The following is a 17,848-nucleotide window of genomic DNA, read 5'->3' on the forward strand; positions in this document are numbered from 1 at the left end:
CACCCACCTACCATGTGAGCCTTGGGGTCAAGAAGATGAAAGGAGGTAATACAGGAAAGTGCTTAGCACAGCATCTGGCAAAAATGGGGCAAGGAAAGGAAATCAGAATGTGTTTTTGGGAGCTTAAGTGTGTCAGGAAGGAGGACAAGCAGGAAAGGGGCAGGAGAAGAAACCTGAAAGGAAAGGGAACTGGGCAGAAAAGGAACAGTAAGATATATGCTGTCTGGGCTTCCTCAAAATAGCCAGATATCATCCACTGTGTATCTGCCTTGCATAGTCCAGAAGGCCTGGCAGCTTCACCAAAAAACATTAACAGTGGGGTAGGGGAGTTGGGAAGTAGCTGGTGCTCTCCCCCTGCCCCACTTAAGATTGGGAACTTTGTGTTTGAGATAGGTAGCTTTGTCTGGCCCTTTTATCCTGCTCTGATTATTGTTCGCTTGGTGGGCCTGGCAGGGAGAGAAGGTGGAGGAGCCTCCACAATGGTTTGCTCCTACCTGAACTTAGTGGTAAAATGAAGCTGCCCAAATGAAGCAGCTGTGTTTCCTTCCTTAGAGCATCTGCCTAGAGGCTGGGAAATGGGTACTTTTGTGGCTCTTGGCCCAGAAGAAGCAGGGTGGAGAAGGAAAAGGTGGCAGGGTGGCTGTGCCTCAGTTCCCACACTTCTTTTGGCCTGTATCTCGTTTTTCAACCCAGCTTTTAGTCTTTCTGCCTCTTCCACCTGTGCAGCCACTGAGCACACTCTTTAAGCTGGACACTGGGCTAGTGGGCTGGAAATACAAGAGACAAATGATGCATAGTCCTGGCTGCTGGAGAAGGACCTTCACCTCCTGTGGTCCCTGCCTTCTCCCACCCTCAGCTCCCTTACCCATGACACCCCCCAGCAACCCTTGTCTGTTCTGCCCCCTCACTGTTCTGTCCTGCCTCAACCAGGCTCTGCAGTGTGTATGCTCCCAGAGGGAAGCGACACAAAGGAAAGGGAGGGGGGGCGGAAAGGAGGGAATCCCGCTGACATCACTGCTCATTAGCATGTGTGACCTCATCAGGGGGCGGGACAATTTCCCCAGGTGTCTTGCGGGGAGGGCAAGTGTGTTGGGGGGTGGTATTTAAAGGGAAAAGCTGACAGTGCTGCTGAGTGAGGGAGCGGGTGCTGAGAGCCGCTGGGCTGCACACGCACACGCACACCGATGCACACGGACCTGGACACCAACATGGACATGGACACAGAAACCACAGCACTCTGCCCCTCTGGCAGCCACCGGGCCTCCCCTCCAGGGACACCCACACCAGGTGAGGGATAACCTGGGCAGGTTCTGGCTGAAACCATGGGGGTGGGAGCCGAAGCTTTGGTGGGGAGGTCAGAACAAGGGGTTAAGGGAGCTTGAGCCCAGTCTGCAAGAGGAGAGCAATTGAGAAAGTGGAGAAGACCCCTGCTCACACAAGGATTGGGATTAGGCTAGGGTGGAGGGGAAGAGCTGCCTAAATGCCCCCTCCCCCATCACTCCCAGGGCTCTGCTTGAGAAACTGGTATATGGCCCCCTAGCTCGGCCTCATTCCCGAAGCTGGGATGGGCAAGAAGGAAGGGGAGAAGAAAGGGGCAGCCCCCAAGCCTGTGAATCACAGGCAGGGGGCTACCCTGGGGACCTGTTGTAAGGGTTCTTCTGGCTCCTGGAGGCCCTGGCTGCTGGCCAAGTATTGATTCTGGGCTATTTCCAGCCTCCCTCCAGCCCCCTTTGTTGTGTCTGTTGTTCCTCCTCCAGTTACCCTGACCCGCACGTTGTCACTCTCCCTTTCACTCACACACACACCCTCTCTACTTCTACCTCTCTATGAACACAATATTCTCTCCCACTCACAGGGACAGACAGGAATGCAGGATTCTCACACCCAACCACGCACTGAGGGATGCTTACCTATAGGGCCACGGGAAGCAGCAGCCCCCGTCTCTCTCTCACACACACTGAGCCCACAGAGACCCAACATGCACATCATCTCAAAAAGCAAAGGCCCTTTCCTAGGAAGAGGCTCGCTACAAAGTTTTTTACTCTGCTATACCTACTCCCCAGACACTAGGCAGCAGCTTCAGCTTCTCATCCTCTCTGCTTCTCCTCGATTTGGGAGTTACCAGTGCCGGAAACAGGAGGAGGAAGGGCCTCTTGGTGGAAAGAGAGGCAGCTTACCCTAATCCCTGCTGCACCCCACAGGGACAGAGGCCTAGTCTAGGGGTGTGCCTGTGTGTCAGTGTAAAGTGTGAGTGGATGTGTGAGCCTGCATTCAGGTCCCTTCCCTGCATGGGGCACATTTTGACTAGGTTGGGTTGGGACCACATTGGAGAAGCTATCTTGTTGGCTTCAGTTCAGGCTTCTGGAGACTTTAGTGTAAGAGGTCAGGCCAGAGATTCTCAGTTACTTCTGGGTAATGGTCATCAAGTGGGTATGGCTGGGCCTCTGATGCTGGAACAGCCTGGATTGAGCCTTCTGCAGATGGCTGGGCATATCCCACTCATAGCTTTCTTTTCTTTGCCCTCCCACCCCACCCCACCCCAGAAGCAGATGCCACATTGCTGAAGAATCCAGAGAAACTGTTGGCAGAGTTGGACCTGGGCGGGCTACCCTCTGCCCCTGGGGCTCCCAGACGAAGAGGCAGTATGCCTGTCCCCTACAAGCACCAGCTCCGGCGGGCCCAGGCTGTAGATGAACTTGATTGGCCACCTCAGGCCTCATCCTCTGGCTCCTCTGACTCATTGGGCTCAGGGGAGTTACCCCCTGCTCAAAAGGATGGCATCTTCAAGGTCATGCTAGTGGGGGAGAGTGGTGTGGGCAAGAGCACCCTAGCAGGCACTTTTGGTGGTCTCCAGGGAGACAGTGCTCATGAACCGGAGAACTCAGGTATTTGGGGAAGCCCTGCAGGGGTTGAGGGGGCTCTGGGGCCCTGGGGACCTGGTCAGGGAAGGAAGTGCTGATGACCTGAGCAGCCCCTGGAGAACAGAGCTTAACAGAAGCTTCTCCAATGCTTTCTATGGCAGCCTCCCTAAAGTGGGGGCAGGGGGGCAGGACGGTTTCTCTGGTGCTGAGATCTGAGGTGTCCCTGGTTACCAGGTCTCACAAATGTTGGGGAACCTCCTAAGACTTTATTCCCTCTCCCTGTTTTCCAACAGAGGATACCTATGAGAGACGCATCATGGTGGATAAGGAAGAAGTGACTCTAGTTGTTTATGACATCTGGGAACAGGTGAGAACTAAGATGTGGTTGCAGGCAGGTGATGAAGCTGGGAGAACAGGGGAACAGCAAAGTCTGGCTGAAGGTTGCTGACTGCTGGTCCTGGTTTCAACATATACTGGAACCTGAGCTTTTGTTCATATCACCTCAGAAAGCAAAGGCCCACACCAATGTTCATACCACAGCCCGTGGCCATTAAGAGCCACAGTCTTTCCAGAATCTTCTGACCCAGAGGAAACTTAGGATGGGAATTTGACAAAACCTGCAGCTGCAAGCTAGGCTGGACATCCTGAAATTTACTCCATCCATAAATTTTTCAGCCTGAAGGAATCTGATGTGACAGGACAAGTGCTCAGGGCTCTGGAATATCAGGGAAGGGGGGAAAAAGTGAAGGCTTCTTAATATTTGGACACAAAGGTTACCAGGTAGAAATAAGAGGCCAAATGACAGACATGTGAATAATATTCATTTTTAAATCAAGAGCTTAAGCTTAAGAAATCAGGATGGCTACCCTAGTCTAGGACCTTCACATTACCAATTTCTCCCTCCTCCACAAACACTCTGGGTATGGAGATTCTGCTATTAACTAGCTCTGCTGTCCTAAGCAGTTGACTTCCTTCTCCCTCACAGCCCAGGATCAGAAGATCCCTCCAGCCCTAACATTTCTCTGCCTGTCTGCAGGGAGATGCAGGAGGGTGGCTGCGGGACCACTGCCTTCAGACCGGGGACGCCTTTCTCATCGTCTTCTCAGTCACTGACCGACAGAGCTTCTCCAAAGTTCCAGAGACCCTACTTAGGCTCCGGGCTGGGAGGCCGCACCACGACCTACCAGTTATCCTCGTTGGAAACAAGAGCGACTTGGCCCGCTCCCGGGAGGTATCACTGGAGGGTGTGTATACTGAACAGATTCCATACTTGAGATCTCCAGGGACCCTTCCAGGTCACCTCTTCTCCCTAAGGCCTTTTTACCATCGCTGGTGTACGAACCCCCTTGCAATTAGTCCCAGACTAAGGGCAGACTCCCAATGCCCCACTCAAGGACCCTGAGAATCCCTTTTTGTGACTTCCCCTCACCTCTCTCCAAGGCCCACTTCCTCTCCTTCGCACCTCTACCACTTTATTCTCTCGGTTCCAAGATTCGCTAGTACCAATATCCTTTCCAACCACAAGCCCAGGCCCTCCCCCGTACAGGCACCCCACCCCCACCACCCCGTACAGCATAGCGGGCGCCTGAGCCGGTCCCTTCCCGCAGAAGGCCGCCACCTGGCCGGGACGCTGAGCTGCAAGCACATCGAGACGTCGGCCGCACTTCACCACAACACGCGGGAGCTCTTCGAGGGCGCGGTGCGCCAGATTCGACTGCGGCGGGGCCGGAACCGCGCCGGGGGCCAGAGGCCCGAGCCGGGCAGCCCCGAGGGCCCTGCACCGCCAGCACGTCGCGAGAGCCTCACCAAGAAGGCCAAACGGTTCCTCGCCAACCTGGTGCCGCGCAACGCCAAGTTTTTCAAGCAGCGCTCCAGGTCGTGTCACGACCTCTCGGTGCTCTGAGCCGCGGTCGCCATGGCCACTGCGGTCGCCATGGTCACCGCGCCCTCCGTCGACCCCCTCGCCTCGCCCCGCCCCCGTCCGGCTTCCCCAGTGGAGGCCGTCTAAGAAACCAAAAACTCCCAGGATGCCCCCGGCGGTCCGAGTCCGCTGGGCGGCACCTCCACGCCCGCCCCCAAGCGTTCTCCGAACCTTCGGGCCCCAGGGCGCCTAGAAGGCGAGGACGCAGACCTGAGGGCGGCCGGCGAGCGGGGCGGGTTCTGCTGGGTCGGGAAGAATAATAATTCTGCAAGGTATTTTGTTTTTTATTAATTCGCTCTTGGCCACCTCGTCTGTAAAGAGATACTAAAAGCGAGGTCTTGAAAAGTGCTTTGTAGACTCCTTGACGGAGTTTGCCTCCTTTGTACGCTGCGTGAACATGCCTCACCTTTAAGAGAGTCTTAAAGGTAAAGACACGGAGACCCCCACCCCCACCCCCTTCCAAGGACCTTCCCGAAAACCTTCCGGCTCTCATCTACCGCATTTGTCCACTTTGCCTTTAAGGAGTTCTTAAAGGCAAGGGCCTGGAAGCGCTGTTCTTGAGACTGATTCTCTGATTTACCAGTCCACCACCCCACTTCCCCTTTAAGGTTATTAAAGGTAAGGGGTGGACAGACTTTCTGCAGTCAGATGCTGAGCAGGGGCAACCCCTTTTAGCCAGGGCCCAGGAGGCACCAGCAAGGGGCCACCCTTTTTCCCTTTTCAATAAATAATTTTTGTACTGCATCTGTTTACTTTTGACGGTTCTTGGAATTTCCGGGGAAGGGATGGGTGTTGATGGAAACTGTATTACCCACAAGAAAACTCAACCGCTGAAGGAACCTAACTCTCTGAGGAGGCTCTGGAACTGACTTGGCCTGGGGTAGTCCGTATCAAAGGGCCATAGGCCGTTACAGATAATCAGGTCCACTTCGTGTGTTTGCCAGTGAGGGAACAGGGACCTCTAAAAGTCATTTGTAAATGAGTGACACAGTGGGACCAAGTCTCCAGACTGAGCCTCATCTCCTTACTCCACTATATCCTGCAGGGAACAGGCTAGAAGTTACATTTAGCTCCCAGAGGTACTCAGCTTTTACTTGGGCTGGTTCATGGTGGGGCCCCTATCCACCAGGGAGGCCCATCAGCTGGGGCGTGATGGGGTCCGCCTGCACCTCCTCTGGCAGGGCCCCACAGCCCCAGCTGTCACCTGCAAAGCCCGTGTGAGTACTGAAGCTGTCACTGCCTCCCCTGGGGACGCCCACGCCTGCTGCTGCCTGAGCCATAAGTTTGAACAAAGGAAGCAGAGACAGCAGCTCCTCTCACCACCCCTAGACATATAATACAGCTACCTGAGCACCCGAGGGCCAGCCTCCACTCCACCCCACACAGCCTCCCAGAACTTGATGGAAAGACGGTTGCAATGCCTCCTGAGTCCTTGCAGCTGGGGAGGAGCCAAGGGGACCAGCCCAGCATGGGTAGTTGTAATAAGATGAATAATGGCACTATCCTTAGGACTTTATACACTTTATCTGTTAATTCCTTAAAGACTATATAAGGTCCAGCGTGGGAAACATAGTGAAAGCCAGTTTCTACAAAAAATATAAACATTGGCCAGGCATGATGGCTCACATCTGTAATCCCAGCACTGCTGAGGCAGGAGGACCATTTGAGCTCAGGAGTTTGAAACCAGCCTGGGCAACATGGTGAGACCCTGTCTTTACAAAAAATTAGCTGGGTGTGGTGTCATTTGGGTAATCCCAGCTACTTGGGAGGCAGGGCTGGGAAGATCACTTGAGCCAGGAGGTTAAGGCTGCAGTGAGCTGTAATTGCACCACTGCACCACAGCATGGGCAACAGAGCAAGACCCTGTCTCAAAAAAAAGAAAAAAGAAAAAAATCAGCACACTTGTAGTTCTAGCTACTTGGGAGGTGGGAGAATTGCTTGAGCCTAGGAGTTCAAGGCTGAAGTGAGCTGGAATCACTGCATTGCAGCCTTGGTGATAGAAAGAGAACTTGTCTCAAAAAAAAATAAATAAATAACTGTATAGGCCAGGTGCAGTGGCTCATGCCTGTAATCCCAGCACTTTGGGAGGCCAAGGCAGGTGGATTACCTGAGGTCAGGAGTTCGAGACCAACCTGGCCAACATGGTGAAACCCCATCTCTACTAAAAATACAAAAAAATTAGTTGGGCATGGTTGTGTGTGCCTGTAGTCCCAGCTACTCAGGAGGCTGAGGCAGAATTGCTTGAATCCAAGAGGTGAAGGTTGCAGTGAACCAAGATCTCACCTTTGCACGCCAGCCTGGGTGACAGAGTGAGACTCCATCTCAAAAAAAAAAAGGCTATCTAAGGTATCTTATTTAATAGTAGAGGAAACAAGAGTGTAAGTAACTTGTCTGAGGTTACCCAGTAAGCAACAGAGTTGGGATTCCATGTCTGCTTGATATATTTTTTTTTTTTCTTGAGATGGAGTCTTGCTCTTGTCGCCCAGGCTGGAGTGCAACGGTGCAATCTTGGCTCACTGTAACTTCCACCTCCTGGGCTCATGTGATTCTCCTGCCTCAGCCTCCCAAGTAGCTGGGATTACAGGCACCCGCCACCACTCCAGGCTATTTTTTTGTATTTTTAGTAGAGACGGGGTTTCACCATGTTGACCAGGCTGGTCTTAAACTGCTGACTTCAGGTGATCCACCCACCTTGGCCTCCCAAAGTGCTGGGGTTACAGTCGTGTGCCACAGCACCTGGCTCTGCTTGATAGTTAATGCTGATTTTATTTATTTTTGAGACGGAATCTCACACTGTCTCACACTACAGACATGCGCCACCACGCCCAGCTAATTTTTTTGTGTTTTTAGTAGAGATGGTCTCCATCCCCTGACCTCGAGGTCCTCCTGCCTCGGCCTCCCAAAGTGCTGGGATTACAGGGCTGAGCCACTGCACCCGGCCCCTTAACAGTAATTTTATCTGGCTTTGCATCTGAGGCTCCCTTTCCAATAAGGATGGGGAGAAGAGAAAGAGGGGACAGCAAGGCCGGGCGTGGTGGCTCACGCCTATAATCCCAGCACTTTGGGAGGCTGAGGCGGGTGGATCACGAGGTCAAGAGATTGAGACCATCCTGGTCAACAAGGTGAAACCCGTCTCTACTAAAAATACAAAAATTAGCTGGGCATGGTGGTGCGCACCTGTAGTCCCAGCTACTCGGGAGAGTGAGGCAGGAGAATTGCCTGAACCCAGGAGGCGGAGGTTGCGGTGAGCCAAGATGGTGCCATTGCACTCCAGTCTGGGTAACAACAGCGAAACTCCGTCTCAAAAAAAAAAAAGAGAGAGCGAGAAAGAGGGGACAGCAGACAAGGGACACAATGGGCAGGGCCATGTGCAGTGGCTATGGTGAAAGGTCCAGAGAAATTACATGCCTGTAGTGGAGTAAGCAAGTTCTAAATTCTGAGGACCATGAACAGAGGCAACTCAAATTTTAAAATGCAGAAAAACACACTGGGCCCATGAAGGGACCAGATGGCTGTACAGTTGGGTTGAAACCTCAGGGACATGAAGAGGAGGGATAAGAGATGAGCATGGAAAAGAAGGTTTGGAGTCCCACTTAAATGCCAGGAAAAAGAGTTTGTGCCCAACTCTGTAGGCAGCAATAGTCACTGCAGGTCTCTGATTGTGGAAATGACATGATTAGGATTGTCCTTTGGGAAGAGGAGGCTGGGAGAGGTGTTTGTGGATTGGAGCTGCAGAGGCAAGTCCTGAGGAGCTGAGTTTAGGGACCAGTAACAGTGATAGATATAGAGTATAATGAAAGACCATCCTGAGGAGGATGGCAGTGTGAAAGGAAAGGAGGCATGGGTTTGAGGGTCAGAATCAATGGGACTTGTCAACTCAGTGGAGGGGTATAAAGAGAGGAAAAAGTTGTAGGTGGTGGGAGGATGGTAAGGAACTTGGAGGAGGGGGCAGAGGAGGTAATGGGAATAAGGAGCTCCATTTTGGAGACACTGAATTTGAGATGCTAGAAGAACATCTATATAGGGTTTCAGCAGCAATCTGGACAGCTGAATCTGAAATTCAGAACACGTTGGGGCAAGAGAAACAGATAATGAAAATAATCACCATAGAGATAGTAGAAGAACAAGGGGAAAAGGTTGTGGCCTGTGCACATGCTTAGTTTAATGCTGTTTTCTTTTTTGAGACAGAGTCTTGCTCTGTCACGTGGGTTGGAGTGCAGTGGCGTGATCTTGGCTCACCACAACCTCTGCCTCCTGGATTCAAGCGAATTCTCCTGCCTTAGCCTCCTGAGTAGCTGGGATTATAGGCGCATGCCATCAGGCCCAGCTAATTTTTGTATTTTTAGCAGAGATGGGGTTTCACCATGTTGCTCAGGCTGGTCTCAAACTCCTGACCTTGTGATCCGCCTGCCTTGGCCTCCCAAAGTGCTGGGATTACAGGAGTGAACCACATGCCTGGCCTGTTCTCTTCTTAATGCTCTGTTGTATTCTTAAAATTCTTTGAACAAGGAGCCCTGCATTTTAATTTTGGAAGGGGATCCATAATTATACTAAGGGAGAAGGTGTAGTACAGGCTGGGATCCTTACCCCAGACTACTGATGGAGTCTGTGTCTTGTGAAATGGTACATACAATTTGATGTATTTGTGTAGTCATGCATATCTCTGAGAATAGGGTTCACGAATTTCATCAGATTTACAAGAGTTTGTTACAGGCTGGGTGCAGGGTGGCTCACACCTGTAATCCCAACACTGAGAAGCTGAGGCGGGTAGATCACCTGAGATCAGGAGTTTGAGACTAGCCTGGCCAACATGGCAAAACCCTGTATCTATTAAAAATACAAAAATTAGCTGGGTGTGGTGGCGGGTGCCTGTAATCCCAGCTACTCGGGAGGCTGAGGCAGGATAATTGTTTGAACCCAGGAGGCGGAGGTTGCAGTGAGCTGAGATCATGCCACTGCACTCCAGCCTGGGCAACAGAGTATAAGACTCTGTCTCAAAATAAATAAATAAACAAACAAATAAATAAATAAAAAGATGGTATTGGCTGCCTCTGGGAAGGGCAACTCAGTGAGTAGAAGACAGGGATGGGAAGGTGACTTTTCATTGTATGCCCTTTTTCTACCTTTGGAACTTTTTTTTTTTTCAGACAGTTTCACTTTTGTTGCCCAGGCTAGAATGCAATGGCCCAATCTCGGCTCACCCCCACCTCCACCTCCCAGGTTCAAGTGATTCTCCTGCCTCAGCCTCCGGAGTAGCTGGGATTACACGTATGTGCCACCACGCCTGGCCAATTTTGTATTTTTAGTAGAGATGGGGTTTCTCCACATTGGCCAGGGTAGTCTTGAACTCCCAACCTCAGGTGATCCACCCACCTTGGCCTCCCAGAATGTTGGGATTACAAACATGAGCAACACGCCTGGCCTTGGAACTTTTAACTGTCATATAGCACCTGTTCAAAAATGAAACAAAATGATTTAAAACAAAGCCTCAGGGGTCCAGAGAAAGAAGAGGGAACAAGGAGAACCTGGGGATATATAGATGGAGAAGGTAGAGAAGCAGCTCCCAAAAAGGTAGTGGGAGAACTAGGATTGAGCCTGTTGTGACTACTGCCAGAAGCAGGGTTTCTAGAAGGAGAGTATCACTAATGGTCAGATGTAGCCAGAGAAAAAGATGAGGAGCAAGAAAGGCCCAGCGCCTTTCATGTGGCAGCAGCTTAAAACATGTACTTCGTGTATGGAAGACAATGACAGCACGACTCCCCCATGAGGGGAGCCACACACCACGAGCCTCCCTCCCCCAACTCAGCCAGTCCCATCAGCCCGACCCATCTGTGTGTTCCCTCCAGACGCCTACAGGGAATAGCTCAGAACAGACTGAAGCTGAAGCCCGGCTCCCGCCAGACCTGGGAGAGGTGAGGCCTTCTCTGAGAACCAGGCCATTCTCTCTTTCTCTGATCAAGGTAGAGTCATTGATCTGGGCTGGGGTGAGAGGTCAGCAGAGGGGCACTGGGACCTGAGCTGCCATGCCAGGTGAGGTCCCTTCTGCTCTCATGCATCTCTTAACCACTGCTATGCTATTTTGTCTTGTCTTACCAGCCCCTGCTGAGCACCTACTACTTCCACTCCCCTTTGCCCACAAGACCCCCCTCATTGGCCCAGAGCATAGACTGTGTGTGTTCTCCCTTGAGGGCCAGAGGAGCAGACAGTCCTACATCTGGAAATCTCTCCACTCTGGGCCTCTGCCTACAGATGAGCCTTTAGGCTCTGCTGCATCTGACCCCCTTTTAGAGAGAGACTGGAGCAGGGGCCGCCCGAAAGGTGGCCAAGGTCATGCACAGAAGTCCTCTGGATTAAACTCTTACTCCCAGGAAGTTCACACACACATCTTTTTATTAAAATCTAACAGTTTCAATCCATATCAGTCTAAGTAGATTTTTCCTGGACATTTTAATCTTTCATCCACAAATGCAGAAGACATTTCTTCCTCTCAAAGACTCAACATCTGCAATTTGCCAATCACTGTGCTGGGCCCAATGGGAAAAACAAATACATTTAAGATACAATCTCTGCCCCTCAAATAGCTTACAATTAAGCTGGGGAGATGGAACAGGTAGTACAGCACAAAACAGGTAACAGTAGCAAACAATATCATATTCTATGTAACTGGGGGCTACCTCACGTGCTCCAGGAACTCTGAATGGAAGAAACAGTAAATTTGGAAGACATATTTTAGAAACTGGGCCTTGCAGTATATGTAGGCTATAGATAGATGAGAGAAAGAAGGAAAAAGATTCCTTGTGGTCAGACTACATAAGCAACTGCACAGAGGAGAAACAGCAGGCAGCCCACCACATGAGGAAAAGGCGCTTCCTATAAAGAAGGCAGCAAAATTTGGGTGGCTGGTGCGGTCGTCAAACAGGACACAAGCATACTGCTTCTCAGGCCTTTATCATCTTGATGACTCTCTGATGGATATGCTCAAGGTCCCTTTTCGTCTATTTGAATATTGATCTCAAGTTTCCACAGCTTAATGGTTTTGAAAACTCCAGATGTGAATGCAAATTCAGTAAGCCCTTGAATGCTTTTCAGTTCCTGCTAAGGATGCTTCCTGGATGAAGTCACTATTAACCTCTTGGGTTTTCTGAACCTCAGCTGTGCTATCCCAACTCAAAAATGAAGAATACCTACCTTGTAGGGAAGTCTTTAGGACTAAATAAAAGAGCAAAGATCTTTGTAATTTCTCAAGCATTATACAGAGGAGCAGTGGAGGCAGTAGTGCCTTTTGCATCCTATGTCCTGGCCCTTTATTTAGGCATCAAAGCAGCTTGCTAAACTCTCAGAACACACCACCATTTGGAGATTATAAATTTAAGTTACTGTCTACAGGGTCCAACATGCCTCCCATAAGGAGTCACCCCTTTGTTGGGTTTTGTTGTTTGGTGGAGAGTTGGGGGAAAGATTGGCAACTGAAGTTCCATGATGGTATTTTAGTGCACGATTTTCCATTTTTGTGTTCAAAGTATAACTTGACTTTAAGCACAGGACCTGTGCTGATTTAATACTTATTCAGGTTGGGCACAGTGGCTCACGCCTGTAATCCCAGCACTTTGGGAGGCCAGGTGGGTAGATCACTTGAGGTCAGAACTTTGAGATCAACCTGGCCAACATGGTGAAACCCTGTCTTAACGAAAACAATTACAAAAATTTGCCGGGTGTGATGGTGGGTACCTGTAATTCCAGCTACTCAGGAGGCTGAGGTGGGAGAATCGCCTGAACCCAGGAGGCAGAGGTTGCAGTGAGTGGAGATTGCGCCTTTGCATTCCAGCCTAGGTGACAGTGTGAGACTGTCTTTAAAAAATAAATAAGGCCGAGCACAGTGGCTCACACCTGTAATCCCAGCATTTTGGGAGGCTGAGGCAGGTGGATCACCTGAGGTCGGGAGTTCAAGATCAGCCTGGCCAACATGAGAAACCCCATTTCTACTAAAAATACAAAATTAGCCATGTGGTGGTACATGCCTGTAATTCCAGCTACTTGGGAGGCTGAAGCAGGAGAATGGCTTGAACCCGGGAGGCAGAGATTGTGGTGAACTGAGATCACGCCATTGTACTCCAGCCTGGGCAAGAAGAGTGAGACTCTGTCTAAAAATAAATATTCAGAAAGTGCCAGTTTAGGGCTAGGCTCTGGATACCAATAAAGGATAGGTGGTACGGGAATGCTTGGGGGATGCTACGAGGGACACTAAGGAAAGGGTGGTAACAGAGGGTGCTCTCAGCTAGTTGTGGCTCACACCTATAATCCTGAGGTCAGGAGTTTAGAAACCAGCTGGGCAACATAGCAAGACCCCATCTCTACAAAAATTACAAAAGTTAGCTGAATGTAGTGGCACATGCCTCTAGTCCCAGCTAATCAAGAGGATCATTTGAACTCACGAGGTTGAGGCTGCAGTGAGCTGTGATGGCACCACTGCACTCCAGCATGGGCAACAGAGCCAGACCCTGTCTTAGAACAAAACAGAGTGCTCTGGTATTTTTCCCCTGCCAGACAAAGCTAAGTCCCTTGAAGGTACCAGTGAGGGGCGCTCATTTTGATTTTTCAAAACCATCTGGTTAAAATCTAACTATATGGACAGAGTCTCAAGCATAAACAGATTGGGCTAGTGGGATTTGTTTTCCTGAAAACTAGGCAGGTTCTATGTGACCCAAGACCTTGTGAGCTTGGGGCTTTAGCCCAGGAACAATTTATTTATTTTAAAATGAAGATTTATTTTCACCATTGCACCACCCTTGGTTCTCCCCATAAACCTTGAGCATTCTCTTTAGTTGGGGAGAATGAAGTCAGCTAGAAAATCAAGTGAGTAGGCATCCAAAGGAAGGGGAATACTAAGGACAGTAATAAGCCAAGTTCCAAACCTTTCTCAATGAATCCTCACATTCCTAAGAGATAGGTACTATCATTTTCTTTTTATAGACGAAGTATGAGTTAGAGAAGTAAAGTAACTTACCCCAGCTTACTCAGCTAGTTTGTGAGGGAAGAGGAATCTGAACGATGCTGTATGGTTCCAGTGTGACACCTGGCTACAGGGTGGAGGTCCCCTAGCTTGCTTGTGCTCAGGAGTTGAGGTGAATTCTCAGCACCAATTCTAAACAAGTAGGCTTCCTGGTGCCTGAAGGCTGACTGAAACTCTCATACTTTCTGAAACATTGGCAAGTCTGACAAGTCTCCAATTTCCAAGGTCACTGTTTCCCCTTTCTACAATCTGGCAATGACTGGCTCCTTTCCAGTCGTCAGGCACCTCACCCATCTACCCATTGCTCTAAAAAAAATAACTGCTTAATGGCTCTCCAGCAACTCCAGCCAACTCCTTAAGGGCTCTTGAGAGCAGATCATCTGAACAACTAAGAGACTTCATCCAACTTTTGGAAGTGATCTTTGATCAGCTCTTTCCTTGCCCCCACCTTCCCACATAATCTAAATTGGCTGGTCTGCCTCAACTCACTTTCAGAGCACTCTTAACCAAGAGCACACTGGAAAGCAAACCGGTCCTGGATATAAAGCGCAAAAGTTAGGAGAGAGGGGAAAGGAAGTCTGAAGCCAGAAGATTCAGATATGCAGCTTCTCAGACTTGAATTCCTTTTCTGCAACCAGCTCGTGACTATTTCCTTTACCTGGTTGCCATGGAAACATCAAACTGGTGGATGGCAAACAGTACTTTGGAAAGAAAGTATCACAGGCTACCATGGTAACGTCAAAAAGAGTAAAGCTGCAACTTCTCTCTTGGTAGAGTGAGGAAAGAATGGATGAGGCTACTGGGAAAAGCAGCCTAGAAGGGACATCCTTTGAAAAGGATGAGGCTACTGGGAAAAACAGCCTAGAAGGGACATCCTGGTGCTGACTTTTAACACAGAGAGCATTAATTCAATTCCACAGACACTTAATATGTGCAAAACAAAGCAATCCTAAGAAAGACATCTAGGGCTGGCCTCATCAGGCTATAACCATCCAGTAACGTAGTTTTCAATTAAATAAATTTTATTGAAACTATTTACTAAATAAAAGCAGAGTAAGATGACCCACAAGTGGACAAAGAATACTGAAAAGAGATTATCTCCAACTAGAAAAGCTTCAGGTTGTTTTTTTTTTTTTTATTGAGATGGGGTCTCTCTCGTACTATCACCTAGGCTGGAGTGCAGTGGCGCAATTTTGGCTTACTGCAACCTCCACCTCCTGGGTTCAAGTGACTTGCCTGCCCCATCCTCCTGTGTAGCTGGGATTACAGGCACCTGCCACCACACCCAGCTAATTTTTTGTATTTTTTTAGTAGAGACAGGGTTTTACCGTGTTGGCCAGGCTGGTCTTTTAACTCCTGACCTTGTGATTTGCCCACCTCAGCCTCCCAATTGGTGACTGCCCACCAATCCCTTGGATTATAGGCATGAGACACCACACCTGGCCTAAATTAATTTTTTTTTTTTTTGAGATGAAGTCTCAGACTGTTGCCTGGGCTGGAGTGCAGTGGCATGATTTCAGCTTATTGCAACCTCCACCTCTCAGGTTCAAGTGATTCTTCTGCCTCAGCCTCCTCAGTAGCTAGGACTACAAGCGTAAGCCACCATGCCTGGTTAGTTAGTGTCTTAAAGGACAGGACTTTGATCAGGAGGAAGAGGAAAGGAAGAAAGAACAAGGTAAGCAAAGACGTGGCAGTTGAAAAATTCTGAGTCTACTGAGAGCTATGGGAGTAGGGATAGGAAAAGTGACACTTCCTTGCTGACTCCAAGGCCTTGTCTTCCACAGTGGTGCTGAGAGGCAGGTAAGGTTAAGAGTAAGTAATCTGAAGACAGAGTACTTGGATTAGAATCCCTAACTTGCTAACTTTGTGCTCATGGGAAAAATTATTTAACCTTTTTGGATATGTTTCCTTGTTTACAAAGTAAAGATAATAAAATTATCTACTTTTGAGAGTTGTCGTGAGGATTAGGTGACTTAATACATAAAAAATGATTAAGAGTGCCTAACCTACAACAAGCCTTGCATAAATGTTAACAACTACCATTACGCCACCTCCTATCACCTCACCTTTCAGAGTCTCTTCACTGTCCAAGTGTTGCTGCCTGATTTTCACTAACGCAGTTAGGGAAAAGAGGGACTGTGATATAATTCCATCCTTCAAGTTTTTACTCAATTCCCTTCATTATATGCTCCAGGACTAAAGGTTCACAGGTCAAGCCTCTGCTTCTACTGGTAACTCCTATTTGGGAGTTGTTGGGAGTCTGAGGAAGTAAGCAGAATTCCTGTCAAGAGCACAGCAGTTTAAAGAACAGGGAAGAAATGCCACCACCTTTGAGAATATAGAAGCATGCTGTAACAGGAAAAAAAAAAGAGAGAATATAGAAGCATATATAGACTGTAAGCCAAAAATCAGGTGAGAATCCTTTTTGGAACTGAGAACTGGTAGAGAAATTTATGCTGGAAAAGGATTTGAGCCACAATGTCACCCCTACCTTCCCCCTCCCTTGCCACCATGTGCAGGTAGACGTTGAGGGGTTTCTTTAACCTTAAGCTGGGCCCAGAATCTGTTCACTGCCTGCTTCTCTCCACTCTAACCACCTCCTATGGAGGGATGAATAACAAGAAGGCACTGAGTCAGCCAAGCAGTGGCTCACGCCTGTAATCCCAGTACTTTGGGAGGCCGAGGTGAGCAGATCACCTGATGTTGGGAGTTTAAGACCAGCCTAACCTGAACAGGGAGAAACCCCATCTCTACTAGGAATACAAAATTAGCTGGGTATGGTAGCGCATGCCTGTAATCCCAGCTAATCAGGAGGCTGAGGCAGGAGAATTGCTTGAACCCAGGAGGTAGAGGCTGCGGTGAACCAAGACTGCGCCATTGCACTCCAGCCTGAACAACAAGAGCAAAACTCAGTCTCAAAAAAAAAGAAGGCACTGAGTCACAGACACCGACACCAACTGTCACTCACTAGATACCATCACCTTATATGGAGTAAGACTGGAAATTGTCTTAGATATTTCCTTACTTCCAATATCGTGTCTCTCCCAGAAAGAAGCTGTGTGAGAAGCTAATAACAAAGAAGAACTGAGGTGGAAGGATCCAAGTGTAGGAAGGCCAAAGTAGCTAGCGACGGAAACATAAGGAAACCCAGCAGAAGAGGGCAAGGAGGCAAGGCCTGTGGACATTTACAATAGTATGAAGGAGTCCAAGCTAGCTGTGAAAAGACCCAGTTCATGGCCTCAGGATGACTAACAAAAATGGTATCCACTGCACTTCTCGAAATGCATTAGAAGCCAAATCAATAACTGTAGGGGTACTGGGCCATAGCCAGCAACTTCTACCTAAAAATAGCACATCCTCCTTCCCTTCTCCCCAGGTCCAGAAAGCAAACTAGGATAGGACAGGGGAAGGGATGGGGGTGGTAGCCAGAACAGCAACAGCAGGTGAGATCCAGGCCTGCAAGAATCAAATGCTGTGGTTTGAATGTGTCCTCCAGAAGTTCACAGTGGAAATTTTACTCCTAATGCAGCAACAGTATTGAAGATGGGGCTTAATACAAGGTGCCTAGGTCATAAAGACAGAGCCCTCATGAATGGATTAATGTCACTATCACAGGAGCAGGTTATCACGAGAGAGCTGTTATAAAGCAAGTTTGGGCCCTGGTCCCTTTGTCTTATGTGCTCATTTCTACCTTGTGCCCTTCTGCCATGGGATGACCCTCACCAGATACAGGCACCACGCTCTTGAAATTCCCAGTAATGAGAAATACACTTCTTTACAAATTACTCAGTCTGTGGTATTGTTATAGAAGCAGTAAACAGACTTAGGAGCTAGAGTCCCACTGGCCTTTTCTGACTCAAGCAGCCTTCAAGTACTTAAATGATTTCATGTCAAAAGCAACCCCGGAGGCTAACATCACTGGCTTAGAAGTCTGAGAGCTGACAAATTAAAACCCAACAGCAATTATTCATATTTTTAGCAGAAGAAATTCTTAGCATTTTGTTGCCATAGAGATCAAAAAAGGAGCCCCACAGAGCCCTGCCCCTAAATTCAGTC

General features: G+C 49.1%; 1 protein-coding gene across 2 annotated transcripts; it reads left to right on the top strand.

The window, feature by feature from the left end:
- The first annotated feature begins 1,130 nt into the window (after positions 1-1,130).
- On the top strand, positions 1,131-5,526 carry REM2 (RRAD and GEM like GTPase 2). 2 transcript variants are annotated; one of them, XM_035260095.3, is made up of 5 exons: positions 1,131-1,287; positions 2,544-2,885; positions 3,155-3,228; positions 3,898-4,105; positions 4,469-5,526. In XM_035260095.3, the coding sequence occupies exons 1-5, from the start codon at positions 1,185-1,187 to the stop codon at positions 4,762-4,764; spliced, it is 1,023 nt and encodes a 340-aa protein (XP_035115986.1). In that variant the 5' UTR covers positions 1,131-1,184; the 3' UTR covers positions 4,765-5,526. The 2 variants fall into 2 exon arrangements, with proteins under 2 accessions (XP_035115986.1, XP_035115987.1); XM_035260096.3 differs by having other exon boundaries at positions 2,547-2,885.
- The last annotated feature ends 12,322 nt before the right edge of the window (positions 5,527-17,848 follow it).

The sequence above is a fragment of the Callithrix jacchus genome, chromosome 8, assembly GCF_049354715.1.
Source record: "Callithrix jacchus isolate 240 chromosome 8, calJac240_pri, whole genome shotgun sequence".
In the NCBI taxonomy this organism is placed as follows: Eukaryota; Metazoa; Chordata; class Mammalia; order Primates; family Cebidae; genus Callithrix; species Callithrix jacchus.